Source organism: Hippocampus comes, unplaced genomic scaffold (assembly GCF_001891065.2).
Source record: "Hippocampus comes isolate QL1 unplaced genomic scaffold, H_comes_QL1_v1.1 scaffold83, whole genome shotgun sequence".
Classification (NCBI taxonomy): Eukaryota; Metazoa; Chordata; class Actinopteri; order Syngnathiformes; family Syngnathidae; genus Hippocampus; species Hippocampus comes.
In genome coordinates this window covers 2,353,829-2,377,465 of record NW_017805281.1, presented here as the reverse complement: position 1 = coordinate 2,377,465, position 23,637 = coordinate 2,353,829, and the positions used below count along the sequence as shown (strand labels likewise).

Genomic DNA, 23,637 nt, shown 5'->3' with positions numbered 1-23,637 from the left:
AATCGAGCAAGCAGCTGTTCATAGCGTGAAATAAGGTATTTTGGGTACTCAGAGGTACTTGAATGAAATCTGCTCGTGTCCAACCATCATTTTTTTTTTAAATTCCCATTAATTTGCCCAAATAGTTTTCCAATTCCCTTAATTTTGCAACCCGACGTTTTCCCGTAATGATGTACGCTTTGGAGCTCAACTGCCTGACACACCCTGAACAAAAAAGTTCATTCGATGTGGACAACATTCACAACGGGGTCTGACTCTTTCCGCCTCAAACGGACTTCAGAGATCAAAGTTTACTGACTACGGGCTCGATTAACGGAACCGACGGTGGTCCCAATGTGTTGACTTGCTTTTGTTGAATAAAGATGCCTTCAGACTTAAAGACCGGACAAGATTTGTGTTTTGCCCTTCCGGTGGCCTTTCCGTGCTTGTGTTATCTGGGTTAAGGGGAGGGGGGTATATTTTGGGTCGTAGGTGTGTGTGTGTGCGTGTGCGTTGCTTGCAGCTGGTTTCATGTGTCAGTGCACAGCAGAGCTTCGAAGCAACTGGTGAGTCTTCGTGACTTTATGACAAGCGTGTCATCTGCTTCCTCTTCTTCTCTTTGGTTTCATTTTTGGCATTTCATCTTGTCGGTCAAACTCCTCGTGATTTCAAAGAGCCTGTATTTCGCAAGCCGTCATGTCTTTGAGTTTAAATGTCGTCCCTTCCACAAGGAGGGGGGTGGGGGTGGGGAGTAATATCTATGGCGAGGTGGGGGTCAAACACTAAATTGATCATTTTAGGACTTGGGACTTCTTTTCTGAAAGGTATTTTTGCTGATTCAACTTCCTGGATTTAGTTTTCGGGGGGGAGGACCTTCGTTATCTTTCACACCTGGGGTTAAGGTTCGGGAACTAGAAACACAACCAAGAACACAACAATTAATTTATTGGATGGCATATTTGTATTTCAAACAGATTTGAACCTACTAACAGGAACCTAAAGTAGATGATCAAGAAATCACAAAATCCTCACAAATTTGTCCAGGTCATTCAAAGCGGTCTTCTTATGCTCCAATGTTACCAAATTTTTCTTCCTCTTGAATGCACGAAATGTCGTGGGGGATATGAACTCGCTGGATTTTTTTTGCCCGAGTAATTTTGGAATCACTTGAAGGTCAAGACTTGAGCGTTCTGACTTGCACACGTGTGACTTCACCGCCACTTCCCAATCTAACCCTCCCATCGTCACTGTCACAGCAGGTGAGGAAAAAAAGGGCTGCCCGCCGTTAATATGACGCTGCCTCTCCGTCGTGCAGGGATGTCGTCCCCCGGGAACCTCTCGGAAGAGCAGGTACATTGCTCCATCTGCCTGGATGTCTTCACCGATCCCGTGTCCATCCCTTGCGGTCACAACTTCTGCCAGGCTTGCATCCTGGGATACTGGAAGAGCAGCCCGCTATACCAGTGTCCCATGTGCAAGAAGTCCTTCTACAAGAGGCCGGACACAAGCGTCAATACCGTCCTGAGGGAGATTGCTGAGCAGTTCAAGGAGATGCGGCTGAAGAGTGCGCCGGGGAAGGCCGTAAAAGGGAATAGGTGGACCATGGAAAGGCGCGGGGAAGAGGACAAGGTGCGGCTTTTGGAGGACAACCGTGACGAGGAGATGAAGCTCAAGGGGAAGGACTACAGCAGAACCGAGGAAAGACACGGATCAAATAGACTTCTGGAGGAGCCAACCGAAACTCCACCGCCGGCGTCTACGTCTCCAGCTTCTCCTTCCTGGAAGGAGGTCCTCTGTGATGTTTGCCTCGGCGGAGGTCGTCCCAAAGCCGTGAAGTCCTGCCTGGTGTGCCTGACCTCCTTCTGCGAGGAGCACCTCAAGTCGCACGCCAGCAGGTTCACCAAACACAAGCTGATGGAACCCGTGGCCAACATGGAGGACCGCATGTGCCCCAAGCACCAGCGCCTCCTGGAGCTTTTCTGCAAGAAGGACCAGACGTGTGTGTGTGTCCTGTGCACGGAGACGGACCACCGCGCACACTACACCGTCCCCGTGGAAAGGGAATGGACCGAGAAAAGGGTGAGTGGAAACGAAGCCTCAGGGGGTATTTCAGGACGCGGGTCATCTGAAAACTGAGATGAGGGATAAGCTGAGTTATCTGTTCCAGACAGCCAAGCAAAAGAGTCGATCAAACTGATTCTGATCAGCTCATCTGGAATCGGCAACTCATAGGAAGTCATTGCCCGCGCCCATCGTGTGTTGAGCCTCATTTTTGAAGTACCCTGCTGAGTACTTGTGCTGTTATTGTTGTTATAGGCACAGTTGAAAAAGGTCCAAGTGGACGTGCAGCAGTTGATCCAGGACAGAGTAAGGAAAGTGGAGGAGATCAAACGCTCAGTCGAGCTCAGCGACGTGAGAACTCGAGCGCACGTTCACAACTCTTCGGGGCTTCGAGCTGCTTTCTGACTTTGTACTTCTTGGCTCGTGATGGCAGGCCAGCGCGAAGAGAGAGACGGAGGACAGCATCCAGGTCTTCTGCGAGCTGGTGCGCTCCATCCAGAAGACTCAGGCCGACGTGGTGGCAGCCATCGAGGAGAAACAGAGGCGAATCGAGAGCCAAGCGCATGATCTGGTCGCTGAACTGGAAAGGGAGATCGATGAGCTGAGGAGGCGGGGCGTTGACCTGGAGAACATGGACAGGACCGACCACATTCACTTCTTGAAGGTGCAGGATGATGTGGCATGCCGGAGTTGCTCCACAACGACTATGTAACATGGCGAATGATTCAATCTTTTGCTGCAGACTCCTGGAGAACATGGACAGGACCGACCACATTCACTTTTTGAAGGTGCAGGATGATGTGGCATGCTAGAGTTCTGCACAACAACTATGTAACATTGCGAATGATTCAATCTTTTGCTGCAGACAGGCTGGCACACCCGATTGTTTTACCGACGACGACAAATGACGATGAAGTGATTCGTTTTTGTTTGTTTGAAAATTGCGGGTGGATCTTCCAGCTTCCTGAAAACTGTTTCATCGGCGTCTCTTGCTTCTGTAGAACTTTCCGGCGATGAGCGCTGCCCCGTCCATCCACGACTGGACCCACACAAACGTCCCCACCGATGTTAGCGTCGGCTTGATCAGGACGGCCGTGTCCAAACTGGAAAGCACTCTCAAGCAAATGGTGGACAGGCTGGCGGACAGAGGTACCGCGTCCGCGTTAAGAACCATTTATTCATTCAAAACGATCTACAATCGATGTTCTTTTTATGTGGAAGTGGTGCAATACATGAACAGCCAGCCTGTTGTTAAACACGACTGAAAGTGCGAAGTGCTTAGCGCACGGCATAGGTGATAAGGTGTGATTCCAAACACAGCCTAAATCTCAAACAACATTCAATCCTGTTCTCCTTTTCCGACAGAGATCGAGAAGGTCCTGAAGTACACAGGTATGCTGGATGTCACGTCCCCGCCCCCAACCCACCCCACGTGCCTTCCTTTCATAGCCCCCCCCGACTAACTAAGCGTCCTTCCCTCCGTAGAGGACGTGACTTTGGACCCGGATACCGCCAACCCGTGGCTGCAGCTCTCCCAGGACAGGCGGCAGGTGCGTCACCTGGGGGCGTGGCAAGATCTCCCGGACCACCCTGACCGATTCGACACGGTGGTCATCGTCCTGGGCCGAGAGGGCTTCACCTCCGGCAGACATTACTGGGAAGTCCAGGTCGGCGAGAAGGATGACTGGTACCTGGGCGTGGCCAAGTCGTCCGTCAAGAGGAAAGGCCGCATCTCGGTGAGCAGCGCCAACGGGTACTGGGCCCTCGCCATGAAGAAGGGCCAAGGGTACCGCGTGTCCACCGTGCCGCCGCTCTCACTGGCGCTCAACCCCAAACCCAAAACGGTGGGAGTGTACGTGGACTGCGAGGAGGGCCAAATATCCTTCTATGACGTCCGGGCTCGCACCCACCTTTACACTTTCACTGACAGGTTGTCAGAAAAGATCCTTCCGTTTTTCTACTTGTACTGTTGTGACAAAGCCTCCGACACCATCGTCATATGTCCCGTTGCGGAGAAAGCCCTCATTCAGCAAAGCTAAAAAGACATGAAAAAAAAAATACCCTCACTCTCTTAAGTAAAAGTACTTTGTGATATAGTACTTTGTGATTTAAAAATAAAACTGCGGTAGAAGTAATACCGACTCAATTACAATGTATGCATTGATAACTTGGCATCACGGGAAAAAAAAAAAATACAAAGTTTCCCTTTCTATGAACTTGTAGTGCATTTGTATTGAGAAGAGCAATTTTGTTTTATTGCCGTCGAGTTCGCCTTTCCCGACGGACACAAAAGTCCAATATATGATTCGAAAAAGCTCCGAGCGTTATCTTGTTGGTTTTATTTTACACGGTGACCTTTATCTCCTTTTTGAGGAAATAGTTGTCACCACACACACATACAGAGCTTGGACATAAAAAGTCTACACACCCCTGTTCAAATATTTTTGTGATATATGAAAATGAGAGCAAGGTAAACTCTTATGAAAGCATGACTACGCTTACTTAGGAAGGTTTCGGCAGCGCAGGATTGTGCTGTAATATGTGACAAAAAAGAAAAAAATAGGCAGGGAAAGACTACTAAAACAGCTGAAGTTGATTGAGTTATGAGTGTGGGCGTGTTATTGTCTTTACAGAGTACCAAATCATTCTTTCCCCCATTGCATGCTGTCCATTATATGTGGAAATAAATACAAGTAGGACTGTTTTTCTTTTTTAAGGGTTTTTTTTTTGTTTTTATTTGGGATGAGAGAACAGAAACAGCTACTTTCTTAATTAATTCCATAGCAAATTTTCCGGGATCATTTTAAGACTCTCCAGTGATTCGTTTCTTTTGGTTGTTTGTTTGTCGTTAATTTTCTTTATTATTTCTGACACACTTTATCTGAAGTGACTGTTTCTGAGCTCTGGTCGTGTGACACAAGGTACAAAACGCAAGCGCAGTCGGCTTGTCAAGCAAAGCCGTGGTTTTCAGCCGGTGGTTTTCAGCGCCTCCCGGCGGCTCCTTATATTCAGCCCCCCCCGCCGCAGGAAGTGAATCGAGAAATCCGCCTCACTGTTAAAACTGGACTGAAAGATAGTTGGCCTGTTTTTCTCCGTTGTCGTTGCCGTCGACACCGTGATTTTCGTCAGAAACAATTTTCAACGTAACAACGGGACTGAAAGATAGTTGGGATGTTTCTATTCATCATCGTCGTCATCATCGTCGTCATCGTCATCATCATCGTCGTCATCATCGTCGTCATCGTCATCATCATCGTCGTCATCATCGTCGTCATCGTCATCATCATCGTCGTCGTCATCATCGTCATCGTCATCATCGTCCTCATCGTCGTCCTCATCCTCGTCGTCGTCGTCAGGGTCGATCTTCCCCGAGAGAACGTCCTCAATCCAGCGCTCCAGCTCGTCTGCCGTCGGCATTTCATCGTGGTCGTCCATTTCCATCCACACGCTGTCAGCCTGCCGAAAGGATCAAGTAAAAGAAGAAGAGTAGCATCAAGAAGTAAGCGTAAACCGTCGAACTCTGTACACGGAAACAGCAAAGATTGCTTACGTCCTCCACATCAACCACGCCGATTTTGGGGGATGACAGGTCGATGCGGAAGGTCTTCTCCCAGTACGGGACCAGCTGAGAACCGCATCATAGATATTAGACAAGGGGTTCTCAAACATTTTTGGGTCCAGTGTTTTTTTTTTGCTTCAACGGACCACTGCATTCAAAGCAAAGCGTGACGTCTGCCTTACCAGGGGGAAGTTGTCAGGGTCGATCCAGATGATGCTCAGGTTGGGATTATCTGTATTCTCACGTGCCACCTCCTTCAGGATCTCCAGGAACTCAAAACCATCTAAGGAGTTCCAAAATCAAAATAAGGAGCCGCATCAGATCGGTGGGGTTGAGCGGACTCATCGGACTCCTACCTGGGTCGTCTTCCTCAGCGAAGGCCACAATGTGCTCGCCGTCGATGTCATCCTCCTGGGGTTAGACAAACCGTTTTCGGGGCAATACGGAATAAAAGCTCAAAGGGCTTTTCCATTGTCGTTCGGCGGACAGGAAAGTTTGTATGTGGAGACGTTCTTACCCAGATCTCATACATGCTGTGAGGTTTCAGCTTCCTCAAAGTGGGTCTGGAACGAATGAAACGAAGCACAGTGACTCGCTTGTTTGATGGAATAAATATAGACCGTATTTTCCGCACTAAAAGGCGCCTTCCATTTTCTTAAAAGCTCACAGTGCGCCTTAAAATCCGATGCGCCTTGTGTATGATTATTACGGTAAAATTTCGACCCCAAGATGGCTCCTTGCTCGAGACATGCTTACAACGCAGAGTTCAAACTTAAGGCGATCGGGTTACGCAGTTGAACACGGAAATAGAGCAGCGGCAAGAGAGTTCAACGTTAACGAATCAATGGTATAACTTGCTGTTGCTTAAGTGAACCGTATCACTGCTTTATTAAATAAATTTTACTGACATCTGATCGTTCTGTTGGCGTTTCCTTGAGCGTAGCTCCATCTAGTGGATGCATTGTAGATTGCGTCTTATAATACGGTGCGTCCAACATATGAAAAAAATGACAAAATAGGCCATTTATTGAAGGTACGCCTCGTAATCCAGTGCGCCTTTTAGTGTGGAAAATACGGTGTATATATATATATATATATATATATATATATGCAGAACAAAAGATTTCCCACAAACAGGTCATTTTGGGCACTTGGAGACAGCCTTCTACACCGTTTGTGCATCTGTAAGTGTACAGTGTAAGTCCCTGCAGACACTCCTCCCCACCAGTCACAGATGTGATCATAATACAGTAATATGAATAATAATAGTATTCATAATGATCATCATCATAATTGGCCGGCCCGGTGGTCGTCTGGTTAACACGCTGGCAGTGCAGAGGTGCCTGGTTTGATTCCGGCTCAGGCCTTCCTGTGTGGGGTTTGCATGCTCTCCCGTTGCCTGTGTGGGTTTTATCTGGGTACTCCGGTTTCCTCCCACATTCCAAAAACATGTGTGGCAGGTTAATGGAATACTCTGAATTGTCCCTAGGTGTGAGTGTGAGCGCGGACGGTTGTTGGTCTATGTGTGCCCTGTGATTAGCTGGTAACCAATTCAGGGTGTAGCCCGCCTACTGCCGGAAGACAGTTGGGATAGGCTCCAGCACACCCCGCGACCCTTGTGAGGATAAGCGGATCAGAAGATGGATGGATGGCTAATAATAACCATTTGTTCAATTAGTTAATTTCTACAATAATTCAGATAGAAGGCGGCCCGGAGGTCCAGTGGTTTGCGTGTCGACCTCACAGTACAGAGGTACCAGGTCCAGCCTTCCTGTGTGGAGTTTGCAGGGTGACCCCCGCCTACGGCCCAAAGACAGCTGGGATAGGCTCCAGTACGCCCCGCGACCTTTGTTGCGACATGCCTGCACCTCGGTCAACTCCACCTGTGCCACAACTTAGAACTGCTTTTAACCCCCCCCCCGTGCCTTCCTTTCATACCCCCCTTGACTAACTAAGCGTCCTTCCCTCTTTAGAGGACGTGACTTTGGACCCGGATACCGCCAACCCGTGGCTGCAGCTCTCCCAGGACAGGCGGCAGGTGCGTCACCTGGGGGCGTGGCAAGATCTCCCGGACCACCCTGACCGATTCGACACGGTGGTCATCGTCCTGGGCCGAGAGGGCTTCACCTCCGGCAGACATTACTGGGAAGTCCAGGTCGGCGAGAAGGATGACTGGTACCTGGGCGTGGCCAAGTCGTCCGTCAAGAGGAAAGGCCGCATCTCGGTGAGCAGCGCCAACGGGTACTGGGCCCTCGCCATGAAGAAGGGCCAAGGGTACCGCGTGTCCACCGTGCCGCCGCTCTCACTGGCGCTCAACCCCAAACCCAAAACGGTGGGAGTGTACGTGGACTGCGAGGAGGGCCAAATATCCTTCTATGACGTCCGGGCTCGCACCCACCTTTACACTTTCAGTGACAGGTTGTCAGAAAAGATTCTTCCGTTTTTCTACTTGTACTGTTCCGACAAAGCCTCCGACACCATCGTCATATGTCCCGTTGCGGAGAAAGCCCTCATTCAGCAAAGCTAAAAAGACATGAAAAAAAAAATACCCTCACTCTCTTAAGTAAAAGTACTTTGTGATATAGTACTTTGTGATTTAAAAATAAAACTGCGGTAGAAGTAATACCGACTCAATTACAATGTATGCATTGATAACTTGGCATCACGGGAAAAAAAAAAAATACAAAGTTTCCCTTTCTATGAACTTGTAGTGCATTTGTATTGAGAAGAGCAATTTTGTTTTATTGCCGTCGAGTTCGCCTTTCCCGACGGACACAAAAGTCCAATATATGATTCGAAAAAGCTCCGAGCGTTATCTTGTTGGTTTTATTTTACACGGTGACCTTTATCTCCTTTTTGAGGAAATAGTTGTCACCACACACACATACAGAGCTTGGACATAAAAAGTCTACACACCCCTGTTCAAATATTTTTGTGATATATGAAAATGAGAGCAAGGTAAACTCTTATGAAAGCATGACTACGCTTACTTAGGAAGGTTTCGGCAGCGCAGGATTGTGCTGTAATATGTGACAAAAAAGAAAAAAATAGGCAGGGAAAGACTACTAAAACAGCTGAAGTTGATTGAGTTATGAGTGTGGGCGTGTTATTGTCTTTACAGAGTACCAAATCATTCTTTCCCCCATTGCATGCTGTCCATTATATGTGGAAATAAATACAAGTAGGACTGTTTTTCTTTTTTAAGGGTTTTTTTTTTGTTTTTATTTGGGATGAGAGAACAGAAACAGCTACTTTCTTAATTAATTCCATAGCAAATTTTCCGGGATCATTTTAAGACTCTCCAGTGATTCGTTTCTTTTGGTTGTTTGTTTGTCGTTAATTTTCTTTATTATTTCTGACACACTTTATCTGAAGTGACTGTTTCTGAGCTCTGGTCGTGTGACACAAGGTACAAAACGCAAGCGCAGTCGGCTTGTCAAGCAAAGCCGTGGTTTTCAGCCGGTGGTTTTCAGCGCCTCCCGGCGGCTCCTTATATTCAGCCCCCCCCGCCGCAGGAAGTGAATCGAGAAATCCGCCTCACTGTTAAAACTGGACTGAAAGATAGTTGGCCTGTTTTTCTCCGTTGTCGTTGCCGTCGACACCGTGATTTTCGTCAGAAACAATTTTCAACGTAACAACGGGACTGAAAGATAGTTGGGATGTTTCTATTCATCATCGTCGTCATCATCGTCGTCATCGTCATCATCATCGTCGTCATCATCGTCGTCATCGTCATCATCATCGTCGTCGTCATCATCGTCATCGTCATCATCGTCCTCATCGTCGTCCTCATCCTCGTCGTCGTCGTCAGGGTCGATCTTCCCCGAGAGAACGTCCTCAATCCAGCGCTCCAGCTCGTCTGCCGTCGGCATTTCATCGTGGTCGTCCATTTCCATCCACACGCTGTCAGCCTGCCGAAAGGATCAAGTAAAAGAAGAAGAGTAGCATCAAGAAGTAAGCGTAAACCGTCGAACTCTGTACACGGAAACAGCAAAGATTGCTTACGTCCTCCACATCAACCACGCCGATTTTGGGGGATGACAGGTCGATGCGGAAGGTCTTCTCCCAGTACGGGACCAGCTGAGAACCGCATCATAGATATTAGACAAGGGGTTCTCAAACATTTTTGGGTCCAGTGTTTTTTTTTTGCTTCAACGGACCACTGCATTCAAAGCAAAGCGTGACGTCTGCCTTACCAGGGGGAAGTTGTCAGGGTCGATCCAGATGATGCTCAGGTTGGGATTATCTGTATTCTCACGTGCCACCTCCTTCAGGATCTCCAGGAACTCAAAACCATCTAAGGAGTTCCAAAATCAAAATAAGGAGCCGCATCAGATCGGTGGGGTTGAGCGGACTCATCGGACTCCTACCTGGGTCGTCTTCCTCAGCGAAGGCCACAATGTGCTCGCCGTCGATGTCATCCTCCTGGGGTTAGACAAACCGTTTTCGGGGCAATACGGAATAAAAGCTCAAAGGGCTTTTCCATTGTCGTTCGGCGGACAGGAAAGTTTGTATGTGGAGACGTTCTTACCCAGATCTCATACATGCTGTGAGGTTTCAGCTTCCTCAAAGTGGGTCTGGAACGAATGAAACGAAGCACAGTGACTCGCTTGTTTGATGGAATAAATATAGACCGTATTTTCCGCACTAAAAGGCGCCTTCCATTTTCTTAAAAGCTCACAGTGCGCCTTAAAATCCGATGCGCCTTGTGTATGATTATTACGGTAAAATTTCGACCCCAAGATGGCTCCTTGCTCGAGACATGCTTACAACGCAGAGTTCAAACTTAAGGCGATCGGGTTACGCAGTTGAACACGGAAATAGAGCAGCGGCAAGAGAGTTCAACGTTAACGAATCAATGGTATAACTTGCTGTTGCTTAAGTGAACCGTATCACTGCTTTATTAAATAAATTTTACTGACATCTGATCGTTCTGTTGGCGTTTCCTTGAGCGTAGCTCCATCTAGTGGATGCATTGTAGATTGCGTCTTATAATACGGTGCGTCCAACATATGAAAAAAATGACAAAATAGGCCATTTATTGAAGGTACGCCTCGTAATCCAGTGCGCCTTTTAGTGTGGAAAATACGGTGTATATATATATATATATATATATATATATATGCATATATATATATATAATACCATATTTACTCTTATTGTAGTTACAAAGAGTTTGCTCAAGAGTGTGACTCTGCAGAAATCTCATTTACGATAGGATGCGGGGATTGACAATCTAGGTGTTGCCAAAAGGGTTCCGCTCTCGGCTTTTGAAGACACCATCAACTCAAGGACGACGCACTGCGTGACGTCAACGGCTGCAATCACGGACCACTGACGCCCAGCATGACCTCTTTTCCCATTAACAGGAAGGCATTGTGTATTCTGATTGAATCTCCCATTCATTGCGCTTCTGAAACCCCATTAGAAGATCGTGTATCAGGGACATCCTTTCAATAAATGTAAGGAGACAAACGCGGTCCCTTCAGAGCTGTCCAGGGACTGTAACGGTTTACACAGCTAAGCAGCTGCAGAGCTGTTCTGAGATTGTAAACCGAGACGTGTCTCAGCACACTCTCCTTGTAAGAAAGACAACCATGACTGCCCCCTGAGTCTTCCTGTTCCCGATGTGTTCTTAGCATCTGATGACCAGCAAAAACCTAACATTGTCCGCAGGCAGTGGTTGGGGTTTATGCTTTGAACTTTTACCTGTCGTGCTGCTCGATGTACTCGACCAGCTCGGCCTCGGTGTAGGGCTTCCCGGGAATGGTGTCGGATTCCTCCATGAAGGGCTCGTAAAAATCCACTTCGTTCATCTTCAGTTTCAGTTTCTTGGCAATCTAAAGCAAGCCAAAGAGGAACCAACAAATGATACACACGTTTCCAAACTCCGGGCACAGAATGTGAAACGAGAACACTTTGGACGGCAAACCTTGGGGTCGAAGGTGGCAAAGAATTTGATGAAAGGGTGAAACTCTTCAGCCGCATCATCGAACGCGATGAAATCTGCAAAAGATTATCCGGGTTTAATGGACTGCGCCGGCGGCCCGCGCGTTCCTTCGCATGTCTACATGGTCCACCTACGAGGAGATTTCTCGCTCTTGAAGTAGCCCACCAGCTTGATGACATCGTCTATGTTGTGAAAGCCCTTCAGCTCCCGCTCATTGTCGATGATCTCCACGGGCTCTTCCATCACCTGAGACGTCCGACGTTGGGAGAACCGTTAGCGTGTAGGTCCAAAAAGATATATTGCCGCGATGCCGCTCGTAATTCCGGGTGGCAGAACACCCATCCTTGCTTGCCACTCCCTTTTCTGCCACTCGGACTTACCCTGGCACGGATTGTTTCCAAACTTTCTGTAATGTCCTAGAACAGGGGTCGGGAACTCCGGTTTCCTCGAGAGCCATATCCTACCTGTTTTAGATCCCTCCCTAGTCCGACACACCTGATTCAACTGTTCATGATTGTTTCAGGCCTCGACAGGGCTTGCTGATGAGCTGATGATTTGAATCAGGTGTGTCGGACTAGGGAGGGATCTAAAACAGGCAGGATATGGCTCTCGAAGAACTGGAGTTCCCTACCCCTGTCCTAGAAGGACTGTGGCGTCATAGCCCGGCACATTCCTATTTCATACTTACGTCATAGAGGAACTCCACCAGTGTGTCGGCGGCCATCTCGCCGTCATACTCGATGATCTCATCGTTGGCGAATATATAGACGCTCTCCACCTCATCCAGACCTGGTGGGAGAATGAGACGAGGTGGTTCAAGCAATTGAACCGGGCAAGTCCAAACTTCAATTTGTGGGCTGAGACTTGAAACGTTACTTATGACTGACTCCCATCTCTGGTAGGTTTCATGTTATTGATCGTTGGCTTGACGTGTGGAAAGAGAAAGAGAAAGTCTACCGAGTTTTTTGGCCACGGAGCTGTCTTTCTTTTCATCCACAAGGCCAAATCCAATGTCTTCATCTTCCAGATCGTCCAGAACCTGGGCTGCTAGCTGTAGACAAAAGAGGAGGGACAATGGGGCAGGTTGGGGGCTTGTGAAGGGGTAATGTCAGCCGTTCGACTCAGAAGCCGTACTATTTCCGATGCGAACGTCCAGTGGTGGGAAGCCACGAAGCACATTGTTACTTATTACGTAGTTACTGGATTGGACCCATTTTTTTTAGATATCTGGTTTTATGTAGTATCTGGATTAATTTTTCTTCTGTCTTCAGACCAAGGTTCAAGTTTCTTTTCTTTTCTTTGACACCCTTTCTTTTGCCACCTCTACGAACCTCCTGGGCAAGGTGGCCGTCACTTCTTGTGCACCTCAAGACCTTAAAAACACCACCCACCCACCCCAGAACCCCCAAGCACTCACAAGAGAAAGGGAGGTCTTGGCAGGGGACACAACAACTTGAGATGATGCAACAGGTGCTCCACTACCTACAGGTCTGAGTGCATAAACTTGTTTCTCATTGGTCAGCCGTATATTTTACCCATGAAATGAAACGTGGCGCACATTAAAAAGGTTACTAAAAAATTTTTTTGAAAAAGTTTGGAAGTCCCTAATGTTGTGGGTCTACGCTTGGTTTGCACCAAGACCCTTGTTAAAAATAGACGACAAGGTCTTCAAAACTTCAAATCCTTCAATCCCCTTTCCTCGAGTAGGCCATGTGAGTTTGTGTCCTGCAGCGCCCCCCTCACCCCCACCCCCACATTCGAACATATTTCCAATGGGGTTATTTGGAGGAGAGGTGAGGCTACATCCCGCCGCTATTTAAGGCCTTGAAGAAGGCACGGTGAGAACAGAAAAGCATTCCTTACAAGACCGAGCCAGGCCCAGACGCACCTGACACACTCACGTCCGTCGTGTCTGATTGACACGTTTTAATCCACACGGCTCAGTTTCCACATTCAAGCGTCCAAGTTAAATCCATTATGACCACAATACACGTTTTTCATCTGTGTCAATATTTTCTTTATCTACGTACATATTTTCAGATCTTTACAAGTGTGCCTTTCCCTAAGTACGTAATTCTATTTGAATTCTGGTGCTGTACATGAAGAATTGTCAACCTCTTTTCCAAATTTTGTTCGTTTCCGTGCAAATTCCATAATAGTGACAAATCAATGTCTTCATGTCAAAGAAAAGCATTTATCATTAATAAATTATTATTACATGGCATTTGATTTTTTCAGACTTGGGTCAATTAGTGGAGCCTGGAGGTCAAAGTAAACATGGCGAAACTGCATGTACTGTAGCTCAGTGGTCCCCAACCCGCGAGCGGCGGACCAGGGTGGGTCATTTGGTACCGGGCCGCTGAGAAAGAATAAATAACTTACATTACTTCCGTTGTATTGATTTCGGAATCTGAAACATGTTTAATTTTGAAAAATGACCGGATTCTCTGTTACATCCGTCGACAGTATGGCACTCTTGATGAAGAGTCAAGGCGCGCTTCTCGGTCACGTGAGAGGTTACCGCTAAAATGAAACACAGGAACTAGCAAAATGAGTAAAACGTAAACGTCTTTGGAACGTTTCTTTGGGAAGGGGAAAAGTCCCAGCCAGTACAGTTTTCAAGCAGGTCATATCATATTATTTTGTTGTATTTATCCGCCACACCTTAAAGGCCGGTCCCTGAAAATATTGTCTGACATTAAAACGGTCCGTGGGGCAAAAAGGGTTGGGGACCGCTGCTGTAGTTATTGTGCTGAATGCAAATGGAATAAACTGCTAGCTGACGTGAAGTCAATTATTGTTCATGGATATGCATATTTGTCACTCTACCAATTGATAGCCCAATATAAATATTTCAAGGCCCACAGCATCGGTGGATTTTTGGTTGATTTATGTGTATATTTGGGGACTTGTGTCCAGTTCTTCTTCATAGATGGTGCATGTTTCTGGATCGTCTGTATGTATTCCTGCGTACACATCTTTGTGAATGGATGTACTGTAAATAGCTATCCACTGAGAACCTCAGTTCAATTGCTTTACACAGACTGTAAATCAATATTAGATGCTGACACCCACGCACAGACACGCGTGTGGCTGGCTGTTACGCAACATCATGAAAAATGCATGGAAATCTATAATTGAGCAGAAGACACTCCGGAGTGACTGAGACTGGCCACCAGCTGACATTTGCTCGTCCCTCTCCGGATTGACTTGGGAGGTTAAAGAGGCCTTAAATCTCCTCATTGGACCTGACGGCAAAGGTGACAAAGGGCAGATGATGCAACACAAGCTGCTCCACAAACTCACTGCCAAAGAGATGATGTCATCTCAGCCTTGTGGCCAGGTTGAGTCGGTGGTTGCCAAGGATACGCAGTACCGCAACCTGGTGCTTTGCGACCGCGAGGTGACCCCAACCGTCCCCGAGGTGCAAACTTTCTCTTCCTACGCACAAGAACACCGTTCTGCTTCGATCTACCGGACGGGACCTTCTCGACCCTGGTGGGACCGCATGCACTGACGTTGTGTTTGCAGCTTGTGTTCGCATAGCAGCAGCTTAAATTTAGCCATGGGCCGCTTACATCATCCGAGACACAGACGATGAATCACTGAGCGCACGTCCTTGGAAACTGGGATGTCACAAACTTTTTGGGTCCGGGGAAAAAGAAGTTTGCCCAAGGACCCTCCCGTTCAAATGGCCATTCAACTGAATGTGCACCCCGAAATGCCATCGGCATTGAAGAAGGTGCCATTTTCAATTTCAATTTCAAAATTAAACTTTATCTTCTTCTTGTTTATTTGAAAAAAAAATGAACGGGAAGCAGCTGTCTCATTTTCAACCTCCGCTTTTTGCTCGTGCAGAGAAACAAAAGAAAGACAGACATTTGCCAGCACGAAATGTTCTGTTGGTCAGCCGGCATGTGGTTTGGTTACCATAGCAACAATCCGACTTTCCTCCCAGCCCGTCAAATGGCAGACAAAAGGAGAAAAAGAAAAAAAAAAAAACGTTAAGCAATGCAGACCCTCAGTTAGCATTAGCACGTAGCCCACAGCAACAGGGCATTTTTCCTGGTCTGATATGCTAACGGCTATCTACGCATGTGGTATCAACATAGAGCGAACAGTGGGTGGAAAGTATCACTTGACTTGATTTTTCAGGTATCTGTACTCGAACGAAGTATTTTTTTTTTTTTTTTTTTTTTTTAATTTAGGAGAATTGTTTGATGTTGCAAGAATGATTGGTCGTAAATGTGTGCGTTGTGGCTTGAGCCAGCCAAAAACCCGCTAGCTTCTGGCGGTCAAAAAGTCTCCGTCCTATCTGAAAGGTCTTTCAGTTGATGTCATTCGTTAATTCAGCATCTACTGTCGAGGACAAAGCTGTTGAATTGTGTGCAGTTGCCCATGCGGGTCCTGATTCTCTTGTCAGAGTTGAACTTAGTCCAACGTGTTTCTTTTTATTTCTCAGTACGACTACTATGCAAGTCAGTTAATTATTTTTTTTAATGGGTCAAGAGCCGTGACGCTCCCCAGGCCAGCCCCCCCACCCCGATTGTAACCCTGTCGTGCCACCAATCCATCCACAGCTGTCAAACCCCAATGGCAAGTCCACAACCTGGTCGCGGCTAGGAATCCTCAAATCCCTGACTCCCCTCGTCCCGCCAACCAACCTCCAGAGCCAGCTCCTCGATCTGGAACTGCTTGATGGCGTTGCGGTCCCCATGCACGTTTTTGTGGTAGTAGACGACCATCACGTCGTACTTCTTCATGATGGACTTGTAGTTCTTGCCGCTGAGGTCGTGAACGCGGTCCTTGCCGTCATACTCGGGGATTTGCAGGCCATTTTCGCAGGACGCCAGGGCCCCCAAGGAGAGGAGGACCCCCAATATCGCCCAAATCCACTTCATGGCTCTTATCCTCTCCTCCCGTTCTGAACTTTGACTTAATGGTCCCGAAATCCAATCCTGCTTCCTGTCCCCACCGGCCAGAGAAGAACAGGACCGTCAGCAAGCGGTTCCCTTTAAGAAGCGCGTCCACGTGGATTTGCTGACGACACGGGGGCGGGGGGCTTCGCTCCTCCGTGATACAAACTGGAAGGGCTGCCAAAAAATGTCACAATTAGAAGGGTGTGTGTAGAGGGGGGAGGAGTTTGCGTTGCATGGCCACCTGTTGGAAATCTCTTGTCGAAGGGAAGCTTACTGTCTTGGCCGACGAAAGAAGACCCCGATGCCTGACGTGCCATTCCCTTATTAAGTTTGGCCGAACTGCCAGAGTCCCACTAAAAATAAAACCTCTGCGGGACAAAAGTGTGGACAAGACGTCGTCCATGGACAAGAAGGCCACCGAGTCAACTTAGAGGAAATAGGGGCCGAGCCCAAGCCAAAAACTGACAGTAATTCACGACCCTCCGAGAAATGTTCATAACTACCAATAACGTTGTAACCTATAATTTGACCTACAAGTTCAATTATCTCCACGCACTTGAGAAGCGTCGTATCTTAATCTTGCTCGTAACTTGAATTTTAGCTCTCAACACAAATCTAAAAAAAAGCAAAAGTGACGAGTCGTAACGTGGGGTTTGTGGTACAGATGGTTTACCGCATACACTCGGCCTACAGTGTATATTTGGACTCCGTTGATGACATCATCATGTGAAAATGTACATTTGACCACGGAACGACAAGCGACATATAGTGTAGCACGATATGAATTTTAAACCGATGGTAATCAGAGAGATGACCCTTGATCCTTGTCAGCTGCCCTCTGATTGGTTGGTCAGAGCAAAACTGTTCAACAAGCAAGACAAAGATCTCCACGGGCTCTTCCGTAGTCACCGCTGTACCCGAAAGGGTTAACATTCCGCGGTGAGTAGGATGTGTTTTTGTGGAAATGGTTTCATTCATTCATTCATTTTCCGATCCGCTCATCCTCACAAGGTTCGTGGGGGGTGCTGGAGCCTTTCCCAGCCGTCTTCGGGCAGTAGGCGGGGGACACCCTGAACCGGTTGCCAGCCAATCGCAGGGCACACAGAGACGAACAACCATCCGCGCTCACACTCACACCTGGGGACAATTTTGAGTGTTCACTTAGCCTGTAGAGTGCTCCATTATGCTGCCATGCATGTTTTTGGAATGTGGGAGGAAACTGGAGTACCCAGAGAAAACCCACGCAGGCACGGGGAGAACATGCAAACTCCACACAGGGAGGCCGGAGCTGGAATCGAACCCGGTACCTCTGCACTGTGAGGTCAACGCGCTAACCACTCGACTACCGGGCCGCCCGAAATGTTTTCATTCTTGCCGTATTATTGGATAAATACTGATCATGAACCAAATGATGTACAGTAAATGGCACTGTTGTGTAGTATGTAAAATATTTTGGGTATCCGTAATTGTGTTGAAGTGATAGCGGTTCGAATAAGAGGGTGGATTAGATCCACTAGGTTAAGAGGATTCAATCAGTTCCCCGTGATGAAGCCCCACCCACTGAAAATGTTGCACCACTGAGGTCAACAGCGCCGTCCTCTGGCGCCCGCAAACGCTCCAAAGCGCTCCTCGCCTCCCTCCCCTCGCAGTCAACACCACTGTGGTGGTTGAGCCTCTGAAAAGCGTTGCCACGGTGACATAGCTCCAAATGACATTTCATCACCGCGATACCAACGCCATGCGTGTTGCGGGACGTGGCGGAACACGGTGGAGACAAGTAGCGCCTCAGAACGCACTGACACATCCAAGTCAGGGTGCTAATGAACCTCGAGCAGAGATGCCACTTGAGCTCGAATTGCAATATTGCAAGACTGAACAACTTCTCACTTCTCTGTTTTTTTTTTTTTCCAGCACCGCACCACATATTTCGTCAATTTGGAAATCTGTTTGGGAACCGATCGCAGCTTTGAATTTAAATAGTTTACTATTCACAGTTACAACCAAAGGAATATGAGTACAAATATATATATATGAGATGAAAATGAAGAACGTAAAGTTATGCTATGATGTGTAAATGTTACAATATCGAACAAACTAATGTAAATGACCTCATGTAAAATATCTTTTGCTGACTTGAACAGTCAATTGGCGTACATCAAGCCACTGTGCAATCTATGTCATGTATTGAACATGACATAGATTGGCAATAATGACATCATCATGCAATGACAAATTCATTGATCAACTTTAAGTATCAAATCCAGTGGCGCCTTGAGATAGCACTTATATTTGTTCTGTGATTCTGCTTGTAACTCAAAACGCTCAAAATCCTCTTTTCTGGTTGAAATGAACAAAAATTCCATTCTTCTATTCTAGTCCCCCACCCTCAAAAAACAACAAAGCATTCTTGTGTTGTTGTTGGTGGCACGGTGGAAAAAGTGGTTAGCACGTCAGTCTCACAGTGCAGAGGTGCCGGGTTCGATTCCGGCTCCGGCCTTCCTCTGTGGAGTTTGCATGTTCTGCACTCGCAAGTCAAAGCAGATATTCATCCGAATGATGAAATTGAATTTCACAAAACTCGTTCGGGGCTCACTTGTATCTCAAGTCACCAACTGAGCCTTGAGCGTGCAGGCAACATCCCCTGCAAAGGAATTGGCAACAGTGGAGCCGAGAGGTGACGTCACCTGATCAAAAGTGTGAAGCTTGTTTTTATTCACTTATTTATTTATTTTGGTACCATCTTGCAGGATTCACAACACCTCCTCCTCCTCAGACTGGCCCACACTTCATACTTTGTTTACCTTTTGTACACAAACCTCCCTCATCACCCACCTGCCTCCCCGCGCGTCTCGCAATTTGAAATCAATTGCACGCATTCGTTCGCTTTACCGACATTTGGCAGCATCTGCAACTGAATTTGTGTGTTGGGTATGTGTGAACGTCAACCATTTTGGTCCCAAAATGTGTCAACATGACAGCTGGAGGATGAGTGGAGGATGAGAGGTTGCTTAGTAACCACAAACCACACTCATCAAACTTCAGCCTGCAAACAGTTGGTGCATGTAGGATGCTGAATGTGTGTGTGTGTGTGTGTGTGTGTGTGTGTGTGTGTGTGTGTGTGTGTGTGTGTGTGGGTGTGTGCGTGTGGGCGTGTGTGTGTGTGAGTCTCAATCTGTGCAACAGATATGCAGAGCAAGGCAAGGTCACGGGATTTAAACTCAAGAGGGGAAGCATGTACAGACAACCAAGGCTAAGAAATAAGATAAGATAAGATACACTGCTTAATCGTAAATATTAAAAAGAGATGATAGATTTTCGTGTACCTAAATGTATTTTTGACGTTGATTGCAAAAATGTCTTGCCTTTTTGGGTGGGGGGGGGGCGCAATGCAGATTTTACCAACTGTAACGTTTAAGACATGATAGTTTATTTTTAAAAAGTATTATTATTATCCATCCATCCATTTTCTGAACCGCTTTATCCTTACAAGGGTCGTGGGCGTGCTGGAGCCTATCCCAGCTGTCTTCGGGCAGTAGGCGGGAGACACCCTGAACCGGTTGCCAGCCAATCGCAGGGCACACAAACAACCATCCATGCTCACATTCACACCTAGGGACAATTTAGAGTGTTTAATCAGCCTGCCATGCATGTTTTTGGAATGTGGGAGGAGACCGGAGTACCCTGAGAAAACCCACACAGGCCCGGGGAGAACATGCAAACTCCACACTGGAAGGCCGGAGCCAGAATCAAACCCTGCACCTCTGCACTGTGAGGCTAACATGCTAACCAGTACACACTGTGCCGCCGTATTATTATTCTTTTTTTAATTAATATTATTATGAAAAACCTATGTGCTAGAGAAAAAAACAAGATCAGGAATCCTTGCCAAAACAAACAAACAAACAAACATAAAAAAAAAAAAAATCACCCCAAAATTTTTACTTGTGGCTCTGATTAAAAAAATGTGTAAAAGAGGAGAAAGTGAAGTGTTCGAGCAACACACAGCAACGAGGGAATGAATTTGCTTCCCGGTTGTGTTACGCATGAGCATCGAGTCGAGTTTGGTGTGCCCCATTGTACTCCCGTAAAGTAAAGTGCAGTTTTTTTCATTCATTCTATGACTGCCATGGCGAACATTTTGACAATATCGCCGGGCATCCACGGCAATCACACTTTGACCACGGTAATCTGAAACTCGACGATGGATGGTTTTAGCAGCACTGTAGTCATGGAAACAATCCAAGGTTCTACTTCCTCTTGGACAATTTCACAAATGCAAGACGTCCCGAGTCCTCCTGCTATGACTCAGCACTTTTTGTTGACTTCATTTCAACGTTGTCTTCCAATTTTGTCTCACTTCTTGCTTCTGCTCCTCACTTCCTTTTCCCCTTCATTCCATCAATGCAAGCGCTTCCTCTTTGCTCGTGTGAGAACCAAGAGAACCTTGTGACTCTGTTCGGGCCACCATTTAGCCTCTCATAATGCTGCTAGCCTCGGGTGGCCGCACCAAATTACCGGTAATCATTTTCATGTTTAACACTTAGAAGGAGTAGTTAAAGGTCACGGTGTGTCTTGGGACACAAACAAATAGATTTGATTTGACACATTGCATATGTGACAATAGTTCTCACAATCCACACTTAAGTAGCACAGAGCAGTAGTTGAGTAAAAAAAAAAAGATTCTGGTAATGAGATTTTGACAAAGTAAGGAGAAGAAATTGCATGTTGGCATATTGAAAGTCTTGTCGTATCACTGCCAACTGCACAATCGGCTCCGGTTACACGTTTTGAGTTTGGATGGCCTTGTGATGGAGGGAAAACAGAGCAGCAGAAGGGATTTGCAGGCCGGAAGGCTCTGGTGACATCAGCTTTGAAAAATGTGTGGATGTGCGTCCGCGTGCGTGCGCGTGTGACTAAAACCCATGGAATTGGAGAAAAAGACAAAAGAAAGACTTCTCACTCTCATTTTTTTGGTCATCGATTTACAAGTCCAAAAAAAGTGTTAGAACAATAGTGAAGTGGTTCGTCTTGGCACCTGCAAGATAACACGTCTGAGGTTCGAATTTACTCAACTGATTTTTGGAAGTCTGTTATGAGGGACAGATGAAACATCCGCCTGATTGTAGTGAGCCACTGTTGCTTAGAGACGATCTTTGAGAGAGAGAGCGAGCGAGCGAGAGAGAGAGAGGGAGAGAGAGAGAGAGAGAGAGAGAGAGAGGCGTTTCCACGCTCGCTGGCCGGTTTTGCGCTCCTTTTTGGTGGAGAGCAGTCACGACCATCCTCGCTTCGTGCGTGCGCGTCCACGTCGCGGCCTCAGTTCCCACGCCGAGGACCCCTGCCTCCTGTCCTCCCCCGTTTAGCTCCTTATCGCATCACAGTGACTTCGAGCCACTGGACTTTTGCCTTTTTTTCCCCCCTCTGTCCAACGAGACTGACCCGTTTCCGGCTCCGATTCGAGCTCCACTCCGCCATCAAATTTCTTCCGACGTCCAAGCTTCCTCGCTGCGACGCTTGGCCGAGCGCGAGGTAACTGAGAGTTTGTGTGTGTGTGTGTGTGTGTGGGGGGGGGGGTTGGGGGGGGGGGGTAAAAATGTAAAGCAGGAGGCAGCTGGCATGCCTGTACGTCTCCGTGACTACCCCCCATCTCTTCCTCCTCCCCTTCCTCTTCTGTTTCTTCTCGTTTAACACAAGTGTACCGTTTTCCCGCACTCAAGGGGGCATTCAACGCATCATGATAAAACCAGAGCAAACCGCAGATTCGCGGTTTCGCCTATGAGCTCTTTTTGTGCTCATACCAAAGCAATGATAGTACTCGTTAGGCGCCATCCCGTGGCATCTTCCTGCATCATGCAACTATGTTCATTTAAGTTGAGGAGTTTCATTTGGAAATAAATGTTGCCAACATCCGTGGCCTTGCTGCGCATCAAGGAATGATCTTGAAGCGAGTTGAGTTTCATTTGGATTAAAATACCAACATCTTGCGGTGTCTTTGTGCACCACGGAACTATGTTGAAGTGAGGTGAAGAGTGTCATTTAGACAAAAGTAGTGTTTTGCCTGCCATCTCGTGGCATGTAGAAGCAATTACATACTTTCCTAGGGGATGTCAGTTATTCGCAGGTTTTCAGTATTCTCAGCAGAGCTTGGCCCTCGATCCCCGACAGTTGCACTGTGGCTTGGCATCCGTGCTGCGTTCACTTCCTTCCGATCACTGCCTTTGCAGCCTTCCCGCGTATGCATGTGTGCCAATCAGAAAGACCAGCTGATTTATTTCGGGGACGTAGACGAATGTGAGCACAGGGAATGAGTCAGCAAGTACAAACACGGAAAGTCATTAAACGCATCATTAGGAACTGCTTCCCCTTTGTGGGTTTCCTGTCCCCAGTGTCCCACAGGTCCTAATGGGATTGTGTGTGCGTGTGTGCGTGAGTCAGCTTTTCGGGGAGCAATCGATCCACCCTCTCTGGGGCAACACGAGTCAGCATTTATTTGCTTGACTTTTGTTGTCCACGTCCTCGGGTGTGTTGTTGTGATGCTTGCGGTGGAGACTAGTGGAACCTAATCCCAACAAAGGAGAGACAGCCTTCGAATGTGTGAAACTTGTTGACATCCATCATGACGAAGGCTCCCCGGGGCCCTCCGTGGTGCGTTCAAGAACCCGATGAAAGCATCTGTAAAGGGTGAAGGGAGATTCTTTCAGGAACCTGTGGAGTGTCTGGTGACCATCGCGTGCTTCTCGCACCTGTTTTGACCACATTTTCCACAGACACTTGAATGCACCGCACAGGTGTGAATACCATACATGCTTGGCTTGTGTGTTTGGCCCTCTTAGAGACCATCTTCCTGTTGGATGTCATCCAGAAGTGGCCCACTCAGAAACTTCCTCACATTGTCCCTCGTGTGCCACAATCTTCATGCATGCACATAACACACACGCGCTTCCTTCTCTGGCTTTTCCTGCCTTGCTGCAAACAAAGCTATTTAGCACAAAAGTTTGCCCATTCATGAATTAGCATGATGATGAGGAGGAGGAGGAGGAGGATGGAGCAGGAAATGAAGGATATTTTTGATACTGACGTCGACTCCTCACGTGTTTCTCATCCTTTACTGTCACACACTTACACACACACACACAAACACACACACACACACACACACACACACACACACA

At 47.3% G+C, this 23,637-nt stretch overlaps 4 protein-coding genes and 1 long non-coding RNA gene across 8 annotated transcripts in view; 2 read left to right on the top strand and 3 right to left on the bottom strand.

The window, feature by feature from the left end:
* Positions 1-89: 89 nt before the first annotated feature.
* LOC109516499 (uncharacterized) lies at positions 90-398 on the bottom strand. The gene is made up of 2 exons (XR_002168351.1): positions 295-398; positions 90-177 (listed from the first exon to the last, which is right to left on the bottom strand). It is a non-coding gene; the product is annotated as an uncharacterized LOC109516499 (long non-coding RNA).
* Positions 399-427: 29 nt separating this feature from the next.
* LOC109516488 (nuclear factor 7, ovary) lies at positions 428-4,744 on the top strand. 3 transcript variants are annotated; one of them, XM_019871070.1, is made up of 7 exons: positions 428-545; positions 1,295-2,058; positions 2,296-2,391; positions 2,474-2,704; positions 3,042-3,189; positions 3,406-3,432; positions 3,526-4,744. In XM_019871070.1, the coding sequence occupies exons 2-7, from the start codon at positions 1,297-1,299 to the stop codon at positions 4,077-4,079; spliced, it is 1,818 nt and encodes a 605-aa protein (XP_019726629.1). In that variant the 5' UTR covers positions 428-545; positions 1,295-1,296; the 3' UTR covers positions 4,080-4,744. The 3 variants fall into 3 exon arrangements, with proteins under 3 accessions (XP_019726629.1, XP_019726628.1, XP_019726626.1); XM_019871069.1 differs by having other exon boundaries at positions 518-545; positions 1,236-2,058; XM_019871067.1 differs by lacking the exon at positions 428-545 and having other exon boundaries at positions 1,063-2,058.
* A 122-nt stretch (positions 4,745-4,866) lies between these two features.
* LOC109516495 (calsequestrin-1-like) lies at positions 4,867-6,208 on the bottom strand. The gene is made up of 6 exons (XM_019871077.1): positions 6,117-6,208; positions 5,956-6,010; positions 5,782-5,882; positions 5,591-5,665; positions 5,175-5,496; positions 4,867-5,051 (listed from the first exon to the last, which is right to left on the bottom strand). The coding sequence occupies exons 1-5, from the start codon at positions 6,129-6,131 to the stop codon at positions 5,218-5,220; spliced, it is 525 nt and encodes a 174-aa protein (XP_019726636.1). The 5' UTR covers positions 6,132-6,208; the 3' UTR covers positions 4,867-5,051; positions 5,175-5,217.
* Positions 6,209-8,756: 2,548 nt separating this feature from the next.
* casq1b (calsequestrin 1b) lies at positions 8,757-16,568 on the bottom strand. The gene is made up of 12 exons (XM_019871076.1): positions 16,214-16,568; positions 12,507-12,600; positions 12,238-12,338; positions 11,684-11,795; positions 11,532-11,605; positions 11,309-11,439; positions 10,131-10,176; positions 9,970-10,024; positions 9,796-9,896; positions 9,605-9,679; positions 9,222-9,510; positions 8,757-9,098 (listed from the first exon to the last, which is right to left on the bottom strand). Exons 1-11 carry the CDS (start codon positions 16,448-16,450, stop codon positions 9,265-9,267), a joined length of 1,272 nt encoding a protein of 423 aa, XP_019726635.1. The 5' UTR covers positions 16,451-16,568; the 3' UTR covers positions 8,757-9,098; positions 9,222-9,264.
* Positions 16,569-21,664: 5,096 nt separating this feature from the next.
* pea15 (proliferation and apoptosis adaptor protein 15) overlaps positions 21,665-23,637 on the top strand; it is a 10,198-nt gene continuing 8,225 nt past the window's right edge. For both annotated transcript variants that reach the window (XR_002168350.1, XM_019871078.1), the window contains exon 1: positions 21,665-21,994. The gene's annotated coding sequence lies outside the window, so the exon portion shown is untranslated. The remainder of the gene's footprint in view (positions 21,995-23,637) is intronic.